We start from the raw sequence: 22,381 nt of genomic DNA on the forward strand, positions 1-22,381 counted from the left end.
TCAGATAGGGGAGTCCAATTCACCTCTCGGTTTTGGAGAGCTCTCTGCAAACTTTAGACTTCTCTTCAGCCTATCATCTCCAGGCAATGGTCAGGTGGATCGGATTAACCAGGTCTTGACCTTGTATTTCCGACATTTTTCTAATGCCCACCAGGACGATTGGGCTGACCTTCTCCCTTGGACCAAGTGTTTCCCCTGGTTCGGGTGTGTCAGCTGCTGACTCCCTGTCCTTGGAATTCTTGAAGATTTGGGAGGAGACCAAGGATGCGCTTGAGAGGTCTTGAATTAGGATTAAAAAGCATGCTGACAAAAGGCATTTGGATGCTCCTCCTTATCAACCCGGCGATAAGGTCTGGCTTTCGTCCAAGTATATCCATCTTAAGATTCCCTCCTATAAATTGGCTCCTCGCTACATTGGGCCCTTTGAAATCCTGGCTCGAGTCAATGACACAGCCTACAAGTGGGATGCAAGGAAGGGGATACTATTACGGTGCATGGAGATACTCACCTTGCTTCCCGGGTCTCTCGACATGTCCCGCCTCCTCTTCTGGGTCCTCAGCCGCGCTGGGGATATGGTTCCCAGCGCATTCGCGCAAGGCCGCTTAGGTCGCGTTCGTGTGCAGTCCCTGCTTCTTTATGATGCCGGGTTGTACTGACTCTGAAGCGCTCTCTTGCCTGGGCAACGGCATCTGGGTATATCAGGTCGCTTCCTGCTAGAGGAAGTGCTTGATTGTTATTGTGCCTTTCCGTGCTCCCTCCAGATTCACTTAGGTTTCTTTACGTCAGGTCCCCGTACGCTTCCAGTGTGTGTGTGCTCTGCTCAGTCCATGTAGGCTTCCAGTGCATGTTTTGCTCTGTCCCTGTACGCTTCCAGTGTGCGTACTCTGCTCCATCCCTGTACGCTTCCACTGCGTGCTCAGCCCTTCTCAGTCTCAGTCCTCCAGTGCATGCTCTGCTCCGTCCAGGATCCGGTACCTTCTGTTTGAACACTGCCATGTCCTGAGTCCTGGGTTTTCTCTGTGGCTGCTCTGCCCGTCTGGTTCTTGCTGATTACCCTAATTCTCCTCGTTATCCTCGAGCCGCCCCTCTGGCACAAGCCATCGCTGTGTATCTTCCTACTAGGCTTGTCCCTAAAGGTCCCAGTATAGAGGTCGATTCACCCTAGTCAGCTCACCTGGGAACGGTCGTCACCGCGATCCAGTGGGTCCACTCCAGGAATCATAACTCCATCACCTGCACTCTAAATAAATAATTTAAAATAAAGCGGTGTGGGTTTCCCTGTTTTTTTTTTATAACCAGCCAGGCCCAGCCAGGCAAAACTGACAGCTGGGGACCCATCTATTCTTGATAAAAAACCTTGCTGAAGCTGAGAGCTGAGGGTTGCAGCCCACAGCTGTCAGTTTTGCCTGGTTGGTTTTATAAATAACAGAGAAACCCATACCGGATTTTTTATTTATTTATAGCGCAGTCGGCAGGTGCTAAATACTCCCTTCAATCACTCCTGCTGTCACTGTTATTAGTGGCAGCAGGTGTAGGCTGATGGAGTAATAGTCCCATCAGCTGCCATCTGCTCTCATTGTTATCACTTGAATATACTGTAATTCTCATCATTCTCCCCTGCTCGCGCTGATCTCCGGCACAGAGGCTTTTTGGCAGAGTACTCCCAGAGGCTTTTAGACACAATACTGCCAGAGGCTTTTTGGCACATTTCTCCCAGAAGATTTTTAGCACAGTACTGACAGAGGATTTTAAGCACAGTACCCCCAGAGGCTTTTTGGCACACTACTCCCAGAGGCTTTTGGCACAGTACTCCCAGAGGCTTTTGGCACAGTACTGCCAGAGGCTTTTAGGCACAATACTGCCAGAGGTCTTTTGGCACAGTATTCTCAGATGATTTTTATGTAAAAAATAGAAAGTTTGTGGCCTGTTTCCACACATACAGGTGATGAAGAAATATCAAATGCTGGAGATGATGTAAAAAAAGTAAATTTTTTTATTTCTACAAGATTCGAAGTGTAGCCCATGATATGGTTAGATATGGTTTTTGTTTTCTGAAGAATAAGTGGGCTACACTTCAAAATGGATAGAAAAATAAAAAAAAACCTTTTTCTTCATTACCTGGCAGTGTAAACAAAACTAACAATGACAGACTGGTACAGAGAGGAGAGGACCCTGCCCTTGCGGGCTTACATTCTACAGGATTATGGGGAAGGAGATAGTAGGTCAGAGGTTGCAGTAGCTCCGATGGTGTTGAGGTGGCCGTGTGGTCATTACAGGTTGCAAGCTTTCTTGAAGAGGTGGGTTTTCAGCTTTCTTTTGAAGGATTCAAATGTGGTGGTTAACCGGACATGTTGGGGCACAGAATTCCAGAGGATAGGGGATATTCGGGAGAAGTCTTTGAGGCGATTGGGTGAGGAGCGAATAAGTGTGGAGGAGAGAAGGTCTTGGGAGAACCGGAGATTACGTGAGGGAAGATATTGAGAGATTAGTTTGGAAATATACGAAGGAGAAAGGTTATGGATGGCTTTGTAGGTCAGTGTTACTAGTTTAAACTTAATATATGAATGATAAAATAATCAATCAAACTTGCGCTAGGAATGCATGCAGATGAAGGCCAACAATATATATATATATAAATAATTTACCTGATGGGGAGGAAATAGCACTAATAGATGTAAAGTTGCTTGCATATGGATATAGGTGCACTATTCCAGGTCTAAAGGTAAAGACAAGTAGATAGATATATTCAGTGTATTCAAGAATATAAACCCTCTAAAACAGCTATCTGAAGTACTAATCCGAATCTAGCAATGAGGTAATTCCGTCCTCATAGAAGCACATACAAAGCTAACTGGGAAAAAGTCATACCTGCCGAAGGGTACACACGCGGTGAAAGTACCAGATGCCAGTGCGAGCTGTTGAATACTTAGCTTCGCTGGTCTTGCGAGGATTAGAGTTGCTGACGGAGGGTCATGGCGTGCTGTCCCGGCCGGTGACAGCCGCCTGTATCGGAGGAACGTGTGTAGAAAGCGTGCCGCGCTCGGCAACGCTGAAGATGGCAGGACCTGCGTTCAATTCGGGTCACGTGTCCGGTATGTCACGTGGTGCCCCTGTCGGCGGTACGGAGCACTGTGGGAGCCAAGATTAACCAACCTAGCGCAAGTTTGATTGATTATTTTATCATTCATATATTATTTCCCTGTTTTTTCCCCCTTATGTGGTAAGGGGGTAACTTGCTGCTGTTTTATGCTGCATCACCAGCGCCGCTACATTATTTGATATATTAGTTTAAACTTAATACGCTGGGAAATTGGGAGCAAGTGAAGTGATTTGCAAAGAGGGGAAGCAGGAATGTAGCGAGGAGAGAGATTAATTAGTTGGGCAGCAGAGTTAAGGATGGACTGGTGGGGTGCGAGTGTTAGAAGGTAGGACACAGAGGGAGATGTTGCAGTAGTCGAGGTGGGAGATGATTAGGGCATGCACAAGCATTTTGGTAGAATGAGGGTTGAGGAAAGGATGGATTCTGGAAATATTTTTGATCTGGAGGCAACAGGAGGTGGCGAGAGCTTGTGCAGTTTGAAGGACAGGGCAGCGTCAAGTGTTACTCCAAGGAAGCAGATTTCGGGGACAGGGGAAAGTGTGATTTCATTTATTTTGATAGATAGATCAGGTAGAGAAGATATGTGAGATGGAGGAAAGATAAGTAGTTCAGATTTGTCCACATTGAGCTTGAGGAAGCGAGAGGAGGAGAAGGAGGATATGGCTGATAGACACTCTGGGATTGTGGAGAGAATAGAGGTGACACCTGGGCCAGAGAGGTAGATCTGAGTGTCATCAGCATATAGATGGTACTGGAAGCCATAGGACTTTGAGTTGTCCCAGGCCAAATGTATAGATTGAGAAGAGTAAGGGTCCTAGGACAGAGCCTTGAGGGACACCAACAGAGAGGGGGCGAGATGAAGAGGTAGGATGGGAGTAGGAAACGCTAAATCTGCAGTTGGTAAGGTATGAGGAGATCCAATATAGGGCAAGGTCTTTGACACCAAAGGAAGAAAGGATCTGTAGTAGGAGGCAGTGATCAACTATGTCAGACATACTACAAAAAACACTGCAGAGTAAACTAATATTTTACACACACTACTACAAAAAAAAGCTGCAGTGTACACTTATTTTTTATACAAGTACACACTACTCATTTAGACACAACAGTACAGTAAAATTATTGGTATGGCCTTAAAATGGCAACGAGGCAGCTGATGCCAATTGTTTACGGAACGTGCGCTTGGGCCGTGGGGCATTCAGCACCGGATCGGGTACTTAAAGGGATGTGTCATGGTGGCAGTGACATGGTCCATGGCCCTGGGCGCCCAAGTAAAAGGGATGGTCTTTAAAGGGGTTTGTGAAATAATAAAAGTTTGTGGTGCCACCTGTGGTACTTGGTCAGGGGTGACCTATGCTGCTTAAAGGGTTCCTCTGGGGTGATGTTATGGCATCAGGGATGGTATGGATTCCCACAGGTAAAGCTAGGTCACCAGGGCTCCCAATGTGGGTGGCAAGGATGGTGTGGTGCCGGAAAATAAACGGAGGACACAGGGTTGCAGTCCCTTTACCTGGTTTACTGATGGTAGACAGCCACAGTCCAGAGTACCAGCAACAGGTGACGGTGGAGTCCAGGCAGCCTGAAAATGTGTAGAATTCCCCTTGCCAGGTCAGATTGGGAGCCTTCCACTATGCGCTGCCTGTGGCTTCTGCCAGGTCCTCTCTTACTCTCTTTCCTGGGACAGTTCCTGCATAGTAGGCAATGTGAGCCATTTTATAGGTATCTCTATCCACAGTGACTCCAGGCTCTGGGTGCTGCTGTACCTCAGGATGCAATGTAGGCAAGTCACTTTCAATTTACTGCCCTCCGGTTCTGCCGTGGGTCATGTTGTTCCACACTGCCTCGGGCTCCCGATGCCCGGTTTCTGCGCTTCAGCTCTCCTCTAGCTCCTGACTTCTCCTGTGCCCCTTCTCTGTTCTTGTCTGCTCCAGACTAACTAACTCCTCCTCCAGACCAGAATATATCTATCTAGGGAAGCTCCCCTGAAACCGGGTTCAGAGCTTCCCCTTCTGGCCTGGAGTCAGAAAGTGTTGAATGTACAGATTACCTGTCAATGGGATCCTCCTCATTTCCAGGCATGGCATCACCCTCCCCGAGAGGAAGGCAATACCACTGTGGTACCTGGACTCCTGGGGTGCCACATTTATTTCACAGGCTACTAAAAAACACCCACTGGGCAAGAAATTTTATTTATTTGGCCTAGAAATGGCCACAAGATAGCTGATGACAATGATTTTTTTCACAGACTAATAGAAATCACATAGCGGTCCTGAAAAATAATTTATTTTGTCTACTAATACTGTAGCAATGAGATGGCCGATGCCAATAATTTTATTTCTCAGACAACTAGAAAGCCACACACCAGTCCTGAAATATTATTTTTTAGGCCTAAGATAAAAAAGGAGGTAAAACGTGGATTTAAACTGCGCTGCTGAATGATTCAAGGTAAAATATGTAGCCATTAACTTGTGGATTCGAATAAATCCATGATTTAATGGCTACATATTTGGACCTTGAATCATTCAGCAGCTCAGTTTAAATCCATGCTTTACCCCCTTTTTTATCTCTTGTTGGTCACGAGTCGACCGGTGGATCTGCTGCAGCAGAATATATCTATGAGCCTGTCTTTCTGCTCAAATTGGTGAGTAGAATCTGATCTTTCTAAGCAATTGTATCTCGGATAAGACCCTATTGCGCTCTTTTCTCCAGCTGCATTTATTGGATTTTTTAGGCCTAGAAATGGCAATGAGTAGGCTAATGTCAATTATTTATTTCTCAGGCTACTAGAAAACACACACCAATCCTAAAATGTTATTTTTTGGGCCTAGAAATGGTATTGAGACAGCTGATGCAATATATTGATTTGCAAAAGTAGTACAAAATACCACACCAGGCCTGAAAAAATATTTTTGGGGCTTACTAATAGCAATGAGGCGACTGATACCAATTAATTATTTCTTAGACTACTAGAAAACGTACAGCGACTTAACAGTATTCCCACAGGCGGAGGGTGCAGAGTACACACAGTGGCTTAAATTAACAATTCTACCACCGGCAGGGGGTGCAGTGTAACACAGCTGCGTGGAGAACAGTATTCCCACAGGCAGAAGGGTGCAGAGTACACCCAGCGGCTTAAATTAACAGCACTTCTTCAGGCAGATGGTGCAGAGTGTATATAGCAGCTTAAATTAACAGTACTCCCACAGCCAAATGGTGCAACATACACACAGCGGCTTACATTAACAGTACTCCCACAGGCAGGGGGTGCAGAGTACACACAGTGGCGTAAATTAACAGTACTCCCACAAGCAGGGGGGGTAGAGCATACACAGCAGCTTAAGACAGTATTCCCACAAGCTGGAGGTGCAGAGTATACACGGTGGTTTAAAGGCACACTATTCCCATAGGCTGCGAGTGCAGAGTACACACAGCGGCTTAAAGGACAGTACTCCCACTGGTGGAGGATGAAGAGTATACCCAGCAGCTTAATGGATAGTACTTCCAAAGGTGGGGGGTGCAGAGTAACAGCTGAATAAAGAACAGTACTCCCACAGGCAGATGGGTGCAGTGTACACCCAGCGGCTTAAATTAACACCACTCCCACAGGAAGGGGGTGCAGAGTATACACAGTGGCTTATAATATCAGTACTTCCACAGGCAGGTGGTGCAAAGTACACACAGTGGCTTAAATTAACAGTACTCGTACAGACAGGCGATGCAAAGTGCACACAGCAGCATAAAGACCAGTAGTCCCACAGGCAGAGGAGTGCAGAGTATACACAGTGGCTTAAATTAACAGTACTCCCACAGGCAGGGGGTGCAGAGTTTACACAGCAGCATAAAGGACAGTATTCTCACTGGCATGGGGTGCAGAGTATAAACAGTGGTTTAAAGGCACAGTACTCCCACATGCGGAGTGTGCAGAGTATGGAGCGCCCCGTAGGGCAGTGGGGTACTCGGTACCGGGTCCTTCGGTTCTCAAGGGGGATGTCACGGTGGCTGTCCCGGTCCGTGGCCCTCGGGAGGTCCATTGTAAAAGGGAAAGGTCTTTAAAGGGGAAATGTTCGTGACGCCACCTGTGGTATTCGGTCAGGGTGACAGACGCTGCTTAGGGGTCCGCTGGGGTGATGTTATGGCAGCTAGATGGTATACCTTCCCACAGGTGAAGCATGTCCCCAGGGCTTCCCAGTGTATAGATGGTGAATGGTGTAAGGCGCAGTGAAGAACGAGGACACAAGGGTGCAGTCTCTTTACCTTTTTACTGAAGGCTTCAGCGTCCACAATCCAGAGCACCAGATCACAGGGCAGGCAGAGTCCGACCGGTCTGAAGGCAAATCCAGAGTTCCCTTATCCAGGTCGAAATCAGTAGCCGTCCTCTAGCACCTGAGTGTTGAAGTACCTTAGGGTACTTTCAGACTTGCATTGTGTGACGTCCGTCGCAATGCGTCATTTTGGGGGAAAAACGCATCCTGCAAAGTTGCCCGCAGGATGCATTTTTTCTCCATTGACTTGCATTAGCGACGCATTGCGATGTATGGCCACACGTCATGCGACGGATGTGTCGTGTTTTGGCGGACTGTCGGCAAAAAAAAGTTACATGTAACGTCTTTTTGTGCGACGTGTCCGCCATTTCTGACCGCGCATGCGTGGCCGGAACTCCGCCCCCTCCTCACCGGACATTACAATGGGGCAGTGGATGCGTTGAAAACCTACATCCGATGCCCCCGTTGTTCATTTATTTCACAACATGCATCGGTACGTCAGCCCGACGCATTGCGACGGACCCGTACCGATGCAAGTGTGAAAGTACCCTTATTGCTGAGCCTCTCATAAGGTCCTCACAACTGTTGTAGATGTTATGTTTCTCTCTGTCCCCTGGATGGATAGGACAAACCCGTATGACTGGTGGCCTGAGGCTTTTTACAGGGACTCTAGCACGCCCCAGCCTCCACAAGTTGCCACCGTGCCTCCTGGGTATGGGTCGGGCAGGTAACGTGGAATTAGCTGTCCTGCCAGTCTCTGGAGCAAGGCATAGAGACTGTTGCTCCCTCGGTGTTCCGGCTACCGGATCCTGCACCTCAGAAGGATGCAGCCTGTATAGGGCAGAACTCCTGGTTTCCTCTCCTTTTTGCTATGACTTCGTTTCTCACCCTCTACAATACAGTTCGCTGTTCATTTCTCTTTCTTAGGATGCTGCCGCACGTGGGGCAGGTGCAGCTCCGTCGCCTTCAGTCTAGGCCTCTGACAGGATCCCACCCCTGTCAGGGACCAACTACCTGAGCCGAGCTCAGATAGCAGCTAACTCAGTGAAGCCCAGCTAACTTCTGCCTAACTTCCTATCCAGACCACCAGTTTTACCTAATTGTGAGGAGTGCCCTAATAAATTGGAGCATAGCTCCCCCTGGTGAACTGGAGTGTGAAGTGTGTTGTATGGTTTGTGATACCTGGTAAAGTGATCTCCTTTATTACCTTCAAACGTAACATCACTCCCCCTAGAAGAGATTGACATTACTGCAACGACCAGGACCCTGTGGCGCTGCAAGTAAACCCAGCAGCTTTTAGCACATTACTCTCACAGACTGGTTTACAAAGTACGCACAGCAGCTTAAAGGACAATACTCCCACAGGCAGAGGGGTGCAGAGTACACACAGCGGCTTAAAGGACAGTACTCCCACAGGCAGGGAGTGCAGAGTGCACAGAGCAGCTGAAAGGACAGTACATCCACTTGTGGATTGGACAGATTACACACAGCACTTGAAAGGCACGGTATTCCCACAGGCGGAAGGTGAACAGTACACACAGCGGCTTAAAAGATGGTACTCCCACAGGTGGAGGATGCAGAGTATACACAGTGGCTTATATTAACAGTACTCACACGGGCAGAGGGTGCAGAGTGCACACAGTTGCTAAACTAACTGTACTCACAAAGGCAGGTGGTGCAAAGTACACACAGCGGCTTACATTATCAGTACTCCCACAGGCATGGGGTGCAGAGTACACACAGCAGCATAAAGTACAGTATTCCCACAGGCAGAGGGTTGTAGAGTACACACAGTGGCTTAAATTAACAGTCCTCTCACAGGCAGGGTGTGCAGAGTACACACAGCGGCTTAAAGGACAGTACTCCCACAGGCAGAGAGTGCACACAGCAGCTGAATGGACTGTATGTCCACTTGTGGATTGCGATGATTACGCACAGCACTTTAAAGGCACAGTATTCCCACAGGCGGAAGGTGAATAGTACATACAGTGGCTTAAAGGACGGTACTCCCACTGGCGGAGGATGCAGAGTATACACAGCAGCTCAAATTAACAGTACTCCTACAGGCAGAGGGTGCAGAGTGCACACAGTGGCTAAATTAACAATACTCCCAAAGGTAGGCGGTGTAAAGTACACACAGCGGCTGACATTATCAGTACTCCCACAGGCATGGGGTGCAGAGTACACACAGCAGCATAAAGGACAATATTCCCACAGGCAGAGGGTTGTAGAATACACACAGTGGCTTAAATTAACAGTACTCTCACAGGCAGGGGATGCAGAGTACACACAGCAGCATAAAGACAGTACTCCCACAGGCAGGGGGTGCAGAGTATACACGGTGGATTAAAAGCACAGTACTCCCACATGCGGAAGGGGCAGAGAACACACAGCAGCTTTTAGCACATTATTCTCACAGACTGGTTTACACAGTACACACAGCAGCTTAAAGGATAGTACTCCCACAGGTGGAGGGTGCAGAGTACACACAGCGGCTTTTACCACAGAAATACCACATATTGGGGTTGCAGAGTACATGCAGTGTTGTGTTTGCAGAGTTTGCAGTCAGAATCTGTCGCTATCAAGCTGCATCTTAATCCTACACTAACAAGAGCATAATGGCGGTGGCACTTGTGATCCAGTCTTTATACAGGCTGGGTCACGTGCTGCACTGGCCAGTCACGTCACAGCCATGCCAATACTTGGCATGGCTGTGATGGCTCTGAAAGTGCCCACAGTCTAAAAGCTTGTTGATTGGTTGCAATGCAGCCTTTCAACAAGATTTACTAGACTAACAAACCCTAACCGGAAACCACACATACAGTAAAATGTCTTTATTCAGTGTTTGGTATGAACTCCAAACTTTCTGGTTTAGGTTAGCTGATTCCTACTTGAAGTTAGGGCTGGCATTAGGCGCAGGCAGACCAGGTAGCTTCCTAGGGCCCCCACTTCTCCAGGGACCCCCAGCCCCTGTGTGTGTGTGGGGCTGCATGATACTGTGTGTGATACTGTGTGGGGGGCAGGGCCGGACTGGGACTAAAATTCAGCCCTGGCATTTGAAGTTACACAGGCCCACTTGTCACATGGTGACTGTATAATATCTTTGCACACTTGTAGGCAGGGCCGGTTTTAGGCAAAGTGGGGCCCTAGGCAAAGTTTAAAATGGGGCCCAAAATGATAACATATTACACATCACACAAAAGCATTTCGCTTGTATTTACAAGCGCTGAGTTCAGGCCGCTAAATGAGTTTGATCGACAATACTGAAGTTGTTCAACACTTGTGTCCCGGCCTCTTTCCACCGTCTGAGAAAGAATGATGGGACAGAACGATCACTAACAGATCACTAACCGATCCCCATACAGTATCATGTTATCAGCAGCACATCTACAGTTTACAGCGGCAATGTGCTGCTGAGAACAATGATTTTTGTTCTGGCAAAAACAATCTGAATATGCAGCATTTTACTTGTTTAGTAAAATACACCCCACAGTCCTCCATATAGTATAATACACTCCCTATAGTCCTCCATATATTAAAATATAATGCTCAGTCCTCCACATAGTATAATACACTCCTCATATTCCTCCATATAGCATAATACACTCCTCATAGTGCTCCATATAGTATAATGCACCGCCATAGTCATCCATGTAGTACAATTCACTTTCCATAGTATAATGCACCCCATAGTTCTTCATATAATATAACGTATTCCCCATAGTCCTCGATACAGTATAATACAGCCCACATATAGTATAATGTAGCCACCACCCTACAGAATATAATGCGGCAACCACAGAGTATAATGCAGCCACCCAACAGTATAATGCAGCCACCCCACAGAGTATAATGCAGCCACCCCACAGAGTACAATGTAACCCCATAGAATATAATACAGCCCACCTCCCCATAATATAGTATATAACCCAACCTCCCCCATAGAATATAATATACCCCCACAACAGTATATACCACAGCCACATAGTACATAACATGGCCTCCCCATAGAAGATAATATACTCCCCATAGTATATAGCAAAGCCCGCATAGTATATAGCACAGCCCGCATAGTAGATAACACAGCCCACACAGCAGTATACAGCACAGCCCACACAGTAGTATATTCAGCACAGCCCAAACAGTAGTATATACAGCACAGCCCATGCAGTAGTATATACAGCACAGCCCACACAGTATATATATATATATATATATATATATATATATATATATTGTAGCATGGCTAAAGGGTGTGTAGTCGATGGGAGGTATGTGCCACATAAGTGCCTTGTTGCTGTAATGTAGCCCGGAATATTGCGTTGTTTTATATAACCATATGTTTGTGTTTCAGGACCTGTGGTGATGTCAGACCACATGGCTAATCATGTGATAGATTACTGGGTGTGGTTAGTCCTATATAAGACTGGCTAATCCTTTACACAGGAGATATGTGTGGAGGTGAAACCCTCCTGGGTGTGTTCGGCTTCAGGACTGAGCCGGATGAACTGGACCCTTGTTTTCCTTTGCCTGAACCAAAGGATATTTTGCTTTCTGTTGTTTTGCCACATGGTTTATGAAGCAATAAACCCAGTGAACTCTAAAGGAACACGTCTCCTGAGTGTCAGCCGTCGCAGCTGAGTGAGTGAAATCGCTACAATTGGTGGAGACCTGCGAGCAGCGTTCCCAGCAGAGACGTGAGTTTATTTTTGAATGGCCTGGGTCAAGGCTGTTGCAAGCCAGCAAGCATTGCCGGAGAAAATGGAGGACCTGCTGAAACACTTGGTCCAGCAGGAGCAAAGGCAGCAAGAGACCAACAGGCTGTTGATGCAGCAGATACAACAGAGCCAGCAGCAGATGCAGCAAAGCCAGCAGGAGCAACGGCAGCAGTTACAACAGAGCCAGCAGGAGCATCAGCAGCAGTTACAACAGAGCCAGCAGGAGCATCAGCAGCAGATGCAGCTTCTGGCAACCGCCATCCAGGGCAAGGCGAGCGCCCCAACCCCAGGTTTGGCTGATGACACCCACGTCCGGAAGACGGTAAGACGTGCATTGCAGAAAATGACTCCCGGGGATGATGTTGAGGCCTTCCTGACGGTGTTTGAGAGGGTCGCTGGGAGGGAAAAACTTCCGCCAGAGCAGTGGGCAGAGGTACTTGCGCCATACCTGACGGGAGAACCCCAGAAGGCGTACTATGATTTGACCTTGCAGGATGCCAAAGAGTATCACAAATTGAAAGCCGAGATTCTCGCACGTCTGGGGGTGACACTGACTGTCAGGGCACAGCGAGTTCACTCCTGGGGCTATCACCGGGACAAACCACCTCGTTCCCAAATGTTTGATCTGTTGCACCTGGTCCAGAAATGGCTGCAGCCAGAATCCTCTGCGCCTGCACAGATGGTAGAACGGGTGATGATGGATCGGTTTGTCCATTCCCTCCCGAGGCCTATACAGTCTTGGGTTGCCCAGGGTGATCCCCAGAATGCCGACGAGCTGATCGGACTGGTTGAGAGATACCAAGGGTTGGAAGGCTCCTTCGGGAGGCAGCCCATGCCGTACTGGGGGTCCCAGAGGGCAGCTGAGTCCCAAAAAGGGGTGGTGCGTCCAAGGTCACAAAGGGCGGGGGAGGTGGTGCCCAAGGTCCCCACGGGTGATGTTATTTGTTGGAGGTGCCACAAGCCAGGACATATAGCTGCCCGTTGTTCCCAAGCCACTGAGCAGATGGACTGCAGCATGGGACGCCGTTGTTCATACTATGCGTATCCAGTCTGTAGTGTGAACTCTCCATCCAACGAGGGACCTCAAGCGTGTCCCGTAAAGGTGAACGGTCGAGCAGTAACGGCACTGTTAGACTCGGGGAGCCTAGTGACCCTGGTAAGGGCCACTTTTCCTCTTCATCTGCTCCCAGGAAAGAAGGTCGGAGTGCGGTGCATACATGGTGATGCAAAGGACTACCCTATGGCCAGGGTGGACATTGAAACGGCATGTGGCACTGAATCCCACATAGTCGGCGTAGTTCAGGACTTGTTGCACCCTATAATTATTGGCCGGGATTTCTGTTTGTTTTGGGATTTGTGGGGAAAGGGTTCTGAGCTCCCTGGCAGGGAACCAGTGAACCCTGGAACGGTATCGCCACACCCAGAGGCAGACAGCTTTCCTTTTTGTGTTCTGGTTGGGGATGAAGAGGAAGTATCCCCTACATCTGACATTCTGGAGTTAGAGGTTACCGGTGAAAATTTTGGGACTGCCCAACATAGGGACCCCACTCTGAGGGAAGCCTTTAATAATGTCACAGTTATTGACGGGGTGGTACAGGAGCCGGGGGCAGACAAAAGATTTCCCCATTTTCTGTTGAGGGGGGAATTGTTGTACCGGGTCACGAAAATAAGGGAGGAGTTGGTAGAGCAGTTGATAGTGCCGGGTCCGTATAGACGGAAAGTGTTGGACATGGCCCATTCACACATCTTGGGTGGACACCTAGGGGTGGAAAAAACGCAGGAACGGGTTGTGCAGAGGTTCTATTGGCCTGGGTGTCACCGGGAAATAGTGAACTATTGCAGGTCCTGCCCTACATGTCAGCTAACTGCTCCTACTCCTCATTTCCGGAACCCCCTTGTGCCACTGCCCATTATTGAGGTACCGTTCGAGAGAATTGCCATGGACTTGGTCGGTCCCTTAGTTAAATCAGCTCGGGGCCATCAGTATATATTAGTCATCCTGGACTATGCCACACGCTATACTGAGGCAATTCCCTTGAGGAATTCTTCCTCAAAGAGCATAGCCCGCGAGTTGGTCCATGTCTTTTCCCGGACAGGTCTGCCAAAGGAGATCCTGACTGACCAGGGTACACCTTTCATGAGCAAGGTGATGAGGGAGTTATGCAAAGCCCTGAAGATCTCCCAGTTGAGGACCTCGGTGTACCATCCCCAGTCAGATGGTCTTGTTGAGAGGTTTAACAAGACTCTAAAGAGCATGCTGAGAAAAGCTATAGAGAAAGACGGTAGAGACTGGGATTGTCTCTTACCCTATCTGATGTTTTCCATTCGTGAAGTTCCACAGGCCTCCACAGGGTTCTCACCGTTTGAGCTTCTATATGGCCGAACCCAGAAACAGCAGTGCCGGGAGTTACTCCAGAAAAACAGGGACCTGTTTTCAGAATTGCCAGGATACACGAAGGTCATAGAGCACGAGGTCCTAACAGAGCCCCATGTGCGGGTGAATGTGAAACCTTATCGTATTCCTGAGGCTCGTCGAGAAGTTATCTCCAAGGAAGTGGAGCGTATGTTGAGGCTTGGAGTCATTGAGGAATCCAAGAGCGGTTGGTCAAGCCCAATTGTCCTGGTCCCAAAACCTGATGGAGAGTGGAGGTTTTGCAACGACTATCGGAAGTTGAATGAGGTCTCCAAGTTCGACGCTTATCCCATGCCCCGTATTGATGAGCTCATCGAAAGGCTTGGGCACGCCAGATATATATCCACCTTGGATCTGACAAAGGGGTATTGGCAGATCCCCATGGCGCAGGAAGCCAAGGAGAAGACAGCCTTTTCGACACCTGATGGATGCTTCCAGTATGCCCGGATGCCGTTTGGCCTACAGGGAGCTCCGGCGACCTTCCAGAGGGCTATGGATAGAGTTCTTGCACCCCATAAGGCCTACGCTGCTGCGTACCTAGATGATATCGTCATCTTTAGCCCGGACTGGGAGAGTCATCTGGAGAAAGTCCAAGCGGTGTTGGATGCTATAAGAGATTTGGGCAAACAACCGCACTCAGACAATATTTTGCATCAGAGATGTGAAGTATTTATTAAGGTAACACCACAGTGGTCAACAGATTTCTGAGGAGGAACGTTTCGACCTGAAAGGTCTTTCTCAAACCTCACTGAAAAAACATGAAATATACTACATTAGAGATGGTGAAAATCAAAACATCAAGACAAAAATACAGCAAACTCAAGATAGTAGAACATAATAGGAGGTAAAAACACAGTGGACGCAATGAACAAAAAAAGGGGGGGGGGGGGGGCGGCGGGGGGCAGAATATGCATAGTATGATACACATGTAAAAAGTAACTGTGTTGCCAGAGATCTATAGAAATGCTGTATACGTCAAAAGAACAAAAATAAAGTACAGTAAATAACCATATTCTGTGAGAAAAATATATACATATGTACAAATCTTAAAAATAAACCATGAACGAGGCCCAGAGGAGTATACATGTAGTATGAATATTGAATCAGCGTTCAGGCAGGCAGATAAACGGATGGCGGCAGGCTTCACAGACTACTGTAAACATACAGATATATATATAAATACATAGCTTTTTGAAAACAATGGGTAGAGCAAAACTGACCTTAGTGAGTTGTAATGGAGGAAAGAGGAGGAGGACGAAACTTGTCCGGTAAATGGAGACAGAGGCTCCTATAGAGAGTGACAGAGAGTGAGACAAAGCACACATACTATGGAGGAGGCCAGAGGCCGAACCTAATAGACACATACCACAAATGGTCCAGGAGACAGGGGAACGGAGGTCCGGAACGGCACGGACAGGGCACAGAGTCCCTAAAAGCACTGTGGATAAGAGACCAGGAGTGAGGATGCTGATCATGTGGAAGTAAAGCAGGGAGTGAGCCAGAGGGAGAAAAATACCTGTGGGTCCTGTAAGTAAGAAGGAGGCGGTAGTGTCCGGCATAGTGGACGGTCAGGGGAGAAATACCCAGGAGACAGGAAGTGTGGTGTGAAGAAGAGGCTAGGAACGCACGCTGAGGGGCTGGGACAGGCGCGCCCGGAAAGGAACGAGGGAGAGGCCCGGCACGCAGGCTGGAGCGCAGTAGACAGAGCGCACGCGTGGGAAGAAGGAAGGAGGAGGCGTCAGGAATGAAGGGCCGGCAGAGGGCAAGCAGCGGCGCATAGAGGGCAAAGCGCTATGTCGGCGTGTGCGTAGAGTAACACAATGGGGGCGTGTCAGCACTAGGAGCTCTGTGTAGAAGGGGAGGGGAGGGGAAGGGGATAGGAAAAGGCCGGTGTATAGAGCAGAGGGAAATAGAGTGAGAGTAAGGATGACGGTTAGATGCCAGAGGAGATTGTATGAATGGATTGTAATATACAAGGATGGAAAAATGAGGAAAAAGAAAAGAAGGAGATAAGTAAAGAATAAAAGAATAAAGTAAAGAATGACAAAAAATATGATAAAAACAAAAAAAGGGGGGGGCCAGATGTGGAAGAGAAGAGATATGGAAGAGAGAACAATATGAAAAATGGATAAGAATGGAGAAAAATAAAATAGAGATAAATATAAAAAAATATATAAAGAAAACGGAAGATAAAAGTAATGAAAAAAAGAAGAAAAAATATATGATGAAAAAAGTGAAAAAATGAAGAGAAATAAAAAATGAAAAAAATGAAAAAATGAAAAAAATGAAAAAATGAAAAAAATAATAATAAAATAAAGAAGAGAAAAAAAAGCAATAAAATGAAAAATAAGAGAAAAAAGCAATAAAATGAAAAATAAAAAATAATGAGGAGAAAAAAAAAAAAAAAAAGAAATATAAAAATGAAAAATAAAAATTAAAAATAAAGAAGAAAATAAAAATAAAAATAAAAATTGTAATAAAACCAAAACAAAAACAAAAATGAACAAAAACGGGAGGGGGGTCAGGCGAGTACTTACCCCAAATGGAAGAAACAGTATATGGAAATCAGACCGCCTGAAAGTAGGAGAAAGGTTAGTGATCATGGAACAAAATGAGAGGTCAGCATGCTCTACGAACATAAAATGGCACATATGATAATAAATACAGTATCATTGATCATCAATTTGTAGGTATATGTAGCAGCATTGAAGTTCTACAAGTCTTGACATAGCGACAATGTAGTTCAAGAGGACCCAGAGCAAGCAGGACAGCACGTGGTCCCATGACGAACAGGTATCGGACTCAATTAAATCAGATCAAGTTCCCTATTCAAACCCCTGGGTGTGAGGGTTTGTAAAGTATAAATCCAATAGGACTCCCGTTGCCTAAGCAGTTTAGTGTGATCACCACCCCTCCTAGGGCGATCCACCTGTTCTAAAACCTGGAAGCGAAGCTGAGAGACTGAGTGGTTGGCGGACACAAAATGATGGGGAAGAGGGAGCCATGTTTTTTTACATCTTATGGTAGATTTGTGGCTAGAGATGCGGTCACGGATGTGTTGTGTGGTCTCTCCGACATAAAGTAGCCCACAGGGGCATTTGATAACGTAAACTACGTTATTGGATTCACAAGTGAAGAATCCCTTGATTTGGTATTGTCTACCCGAGTGTGGATGAGTGATGGTGCTGGACTTAATGACGTTAGAGCAGCATGCACAGGCCAAACATGGGAACGTGCCACGTTTTGCAGTACCTAAAAAGGTTTGTTTGGGTATTCTAGAAGAACTGCCCATGTCTGCCTTAACGACTCGATCTCTGATGTTGGTAGGTCTCCGTTTACACATGAGAGGAGGTGTCGTGAAAGCCTCGATCTGTGGATATGAACGTCTCAGGAGGGGCCAATGTTTGCGGATAATATTATAGACTATAGGCATGACAGGGTGGTGAGTGTGAATAAAGGGAACGCGTTCTGGTTTTGTAGAGGCACTAGGGCGTGGGGATGGATTTAAGGCCAACACTTTTTCTCTGTCCAGTAGATTCCTAGGGTAATGCCGTACTTCAAATTTACGGGACATGTCATCGAGACGAGCGGGTAGTAGTCCGGGGTCTGAAACTATACGAGCCACGCGTTTGAATTGTGACCGAGGTAGGCTTTGTTTGGTAGAGGTGGGATGACAGCTATGATAATGAAGAAGACTGTTGGAATCAGTAGGTTTAACAAATAGGTCGGTGTTGAGAGTCCCATTGGGACCCCTACTGACCAGCGTATCCAAAAATGAAATTTGGGTATTATCGTGGTTTAATGTAAACTGAAGTTCATCTCGAATGGTGTTCAGGTAATTGGTGAACGTATCCAAAGACTCTAGGGGCCCTGTCCATAGACAAAAAACGTCATCTATGTAGCGAAGCCAACATAGGTTGTAAGATTGGAACAGAGGATTGGGGTATACATAATTGCGCTCAAAGGAATCCATGTAGCTATTGGCGTAGGCTGGGGCTACGTTTGCACCCATGGCGGTGCCTTGGGTCTGTAGGTAATATTGATCACCAAAAAGAAAGAAATTGTTATGTAAAATTAAAGAAAGTAAATCAAGGCACAGGTTTTTGGAATGATGTGTGAGGGTTGATTGTTCGAGGAGTTCACCCGCCGCTTGTATGCCCAAATCATGTCTTATAGATGTATAGAGACTTTTGACGTCAAATGTAGCAAGGATGCATTCTAGTGGAACTGTGGGGAGTGCCCTAAGGGTCTGGAGAAAATGACCTGTGTCAAGTATGTAGGACTTCATGTTCTTTGTCAATGGGGTAAAGATTTTTTCTAAGTAAACTGAAATAGGGGCCAGGATGGAATCTGTGGATGCGACTATAGGTCGTCCTGGTGGATTATTGAGGGATTTATGTATTTTAGGTAAGGTATAGATGACCGGGGTCACAGGATGTGGATTGGTGAGAAAAGTAGCTGTCTTAGAATCAATTGTGTTGAGGGATTGGTATTTTTGGAGAATAGTACTAATTTGGAGTCTGATGTTGGGGGTTGGGTCCGAGTGAATCTTTTTGTAGGTGGTCGTATCAGCCAGTTGTCTCAGAATTTCAGCTGAGTAGTCGGCTGTGTTCTGTATGACAATTGATCCGCCCTTATCAGCAGGTTTAATTGTAATATTTTTGTTAGTTTTGAGTGATTCGATAGCTTGTCTGTCAACCGCGGATATATTGCTGTGGGTAGGAAAAATACCTAGGCGATGTTGTTCTAGCATGATATCAATGTCCCTCTGAATCAGACTAATGTAGGCCTCAGTAGCATGGTAGTTGTGTGGGGGATTGAAGCTGCTGGATGTGCGTAAACCTAATCTTATTATGCTCAGTTCAGGGATAGGATTCTCCACGGTTGCGGGGATCCTATTCCTTGGCGTGTCATTCTGTAGTCCAAAGTGAGTCTTGAGGCGGAGGTTGCGATAGAAGTGTTGAAGGTCCTGGGACAGTTTGAACTTGTCCCATGGTGGGGTAGGGCAAAAGGATAAGCCCTTTTGGAGGACCGATAGTTCAGGAGGACTCAAGGTGTAAGAAGAGATGTTGATGACAGGGTTTGGGGCCTTACCTGGGACCTTGTAGTCATCCGATCTCGATTTCCGGGCGGACCTCCTTGTCGGTCTCCTCCTGGGCGGGTATTGGGTCTCGAGTGGGGTCGTCCTAAAAAACGGTTCTGGAAGGAACTGTTTGTGGAGCTGTCGCTGTCTGAGCTGTAGGGTCCGTAACGTCGAGGTCCAGTATTTCCTTGTCTGGAATTTGTGGATGCTGAGTCGTTCCATCTGTATACCCGATTAGAGGCGTAATCTTCAGAGTCCCGTTGGAATTTGGATCGTTTCTTGTCCTGTAGGTATTTGCGGTGTTCTTCTATGACTTTGTCGGTTTTGGCCTTCAGGGTATTCCAATCAGTTGCAGAAAGTGAAGTGGATAATTGCTCTTCGATGGCAGAGAGTTTTTCTTCGGATTCACCAATAGCTGTCTGAAGGAAGTCGATAGTAAGTAAGATAATGTCTAGCGAACACTTGTTAAGGATCCTTTGGAATTTCTCACAGTAGTCTGGTTTGTCAGAGAAAAGTGTAGGTCTAAGGTGGCATCTAAGGCCACGTGGTATCCTGCTCAGTCTATGATACTCAGCCAATGTTATAGAGTGTAGGTCAAATGAAGTCAACCGCCTCCGTATCCGCTCGTAATCCTTAGTGCGGAGTTCTTGAGCTGGGATCTTCAGGAAATCTCCTGGGTTGGTTACTTTGCCAAGAATCCTTGTAGCAGCTGTGTCATCGAAAGCGAAGGTATCTGTAGACATCTAGGGCACAGGTGCATACGCCAACAGAAGAACTGATTGGAGGGAGAAAGGCGTGCACTCTGTAGAGAGGAGCTGGTGCCGGCTGAACCTGGACTGGATCCAGATCAATCATAGATTTGGGCAAACAACCGCACTCAGACAATATTTTGCATCAGAGATGTGAAGTATTTATTAAGGTAACACCACAGTGGTCAACAGATTTCTGAGGAGGAACGTTTCGACCTGAAAGGTCTTTCTCAAACCTCACTGAAAAAACATGAAATATACTACATTAGAGATGGTGAAAATCAAAACATCAAGACAAAAATACAGCAAACTCAAGATAGTAGAACATAATAGGAGGTAAAAACACAGTGGACGCAATGAACAAAAAAAGGGGGGGGGGGGCGGCGGGGGGCAGAATATGCATAGTATGATACACATGTAAAAAGTAACTGTGTTGCCAGAGATCTATAGAAATGCTGTATACGTCAAAAGAACAAAAATAAAGTACAGTAAATAACCATATTCTGTGAGAAAAATATATACATATGTACAAATCTTAAAAATAAACCATGAACGAGGCCCAGAGGAGTATACATGTAGTATGAATATTGAATCAGCGTTCAGGCAGGCAGATAAACGGATGGCGGCAGGCTTCACAGACTACTGTAAACATACAGATATATATATAAATACATAGCTTTTTGAAAACAATGGGTAGAGCAAAACTGACCTTAGTGAGTTGTAATGGAGGAAAGAGGAGGAGGACGAAACTTGTCCGGTAAATGGAGACAGAGGCTCCTATAGAGAGTGACAGAGAGTGAGACAAAGCACACATACTATGGAGGAGGCCAGAGGCCGAACCTAATAGACACATACCACAAATGGTCCAGGAGACAGGGGAACGGAGGTCCGGAACGGCACGGACAGGGCACAGAGTCCCTAAAAGCACTGTGGATAAGAGACCAGGAGTGAGGATGCTGATCATGTGGAAGTAAAGCAGGGAGTGAGCCAGAGGGAGAAAAATACCTGTGGGTCCTGTAAGTAAGAAGGAGGCGGTATATTACAATCCATTCATACAATCTCCTCTGGCATCTAACCGTCATCCTTACTCTCACTCTCTTTCCCTCTGCTCTATACACCGGCCTTTTCCTATCCCCTTCCCCTCCCCTCCCCTTCTACACAGAGCTCCTAGTGCTGACACGCCCCCATTGTGTTACTCTACGCACACGCCGACATAGCGCTTTGCCCTCTATGCGCCGCTGCTTGCCCTCTGCCGGCCCTTCATTCCTGACGCCTCCTCCTTCCTTCTTCCCACGCGTGCGCTCTGTCTACTGCGCTCCAGCCTGCGTGCCGGGCCTCTCCCTCGTTCCTTTCCGGGCGCGCCTGTCCCAGCCCCTCAGCGTGCGTTCCTAGCCTCTTCTTCACACCACACTTCCTGTCTCCTGGGTATTTCTCCCCTGACCGTCCACTATGCCGGACACTACCGCCTCCTTCTTACTTACAGGACCCACAGGTATTTTTCTCCCTCTGGCTCACTCCCTGCTTTACTTCCACATGATCAGCATCCTCACTCCTGGTCTCTTATCCACAGTGCTTTTAGGGACTCTGTGCCCTGTCCGTGCCGTTCCGGACCTCCGTTCCCCTGTCTCCTGGACCATTTGTGGTATGTGTCTATTAGGTTCGGCCTCTGGCCTCCTCCATAGTATGTGTGCTTTGTCTCACTCTCTGTCACTCTCTATAGGAGCCTCTGTCTCCATTTACCGGACAAGTTTCGTCCTCCTCCTCTTTCCTCCATTACAACTCACTAAGGTCAGTTTTGCTCTACCCATTGTTTTCAAAAAGCTATGTATTTATATATATATCTGTATGTTTACAGTAGTCTGTGAAGCCTGCCGCCATCCGTTTATCTGCCTGCCTGAACGCTGATTCAATATTCATACTACATGTATACTCCTCTGGGCCTCGTTCATGGTTTATTTTTAAGATTTGTACATATGTATATATTTTTCTCACAGAATATGGTTATTTACTGTACTTTATTTTTGTTCTTTTGACGTATACAGCATTTCTATAGATC

At 47.0% G+C, this 22,381-nt stretch overlaps 1 protein-coding gene across 7 annotated transcripts in view; it reads right to left on the bottom strand.

Annotated features, from left to right (window-relative positions):
- Positions 1-22,381, bottom strand: part of LOC138651946 (NXPE family member 2-like) — a 442,657-nt gene that overhangs the window by 354,042 nt on the left and 66,234 nt on the right. The window contains exons 1-3 of one of the 7 annotated variants that reach the window (XM_069742589.1): positions 17,031-17,053; positions 15,860-15,931; positions 15,714-15,781 (exon numbers count right to left, since the gene is read on the bottom strand). The exons of 2 other annotated variants lie outside the window; for them this stretch is intronic. Coding sequence is in view for 3 of the 5 variants with exons in the window: in XM_069742584.1 (XP_069598685.1) it covers positions 15,714-16,052 (339 nt within the window). In the remaining 2 variants the exon portion in view is untranslated. Of the gene's footprint in view, positions 1-15,713; positions 16,345-17,030; positions 17,068-22,381 lie in introns of those variants that run through there. 4 more of the 7 variants (XM_069742587.1, XM_069742585.1, XM_069742586.1 and 1 more) reach the window with 4 other exon arrangements.

The sequence above is a fragment of the Ranitomeya imitator genome, chromosome 10 (genome assembly GCF_032444005.1).
Source record: "Ranitomeya imitator isolate aRanImi1 chromosome 10, aRanImi1.pri, whole genome shotgun sequence".
NCBI classification, from domain to species: Eukaryota; Metazoa; Chordata; class Amphibia; order Anura; family Dendrobatidae; genus Ranitomeya; species Ranitomeya imitator.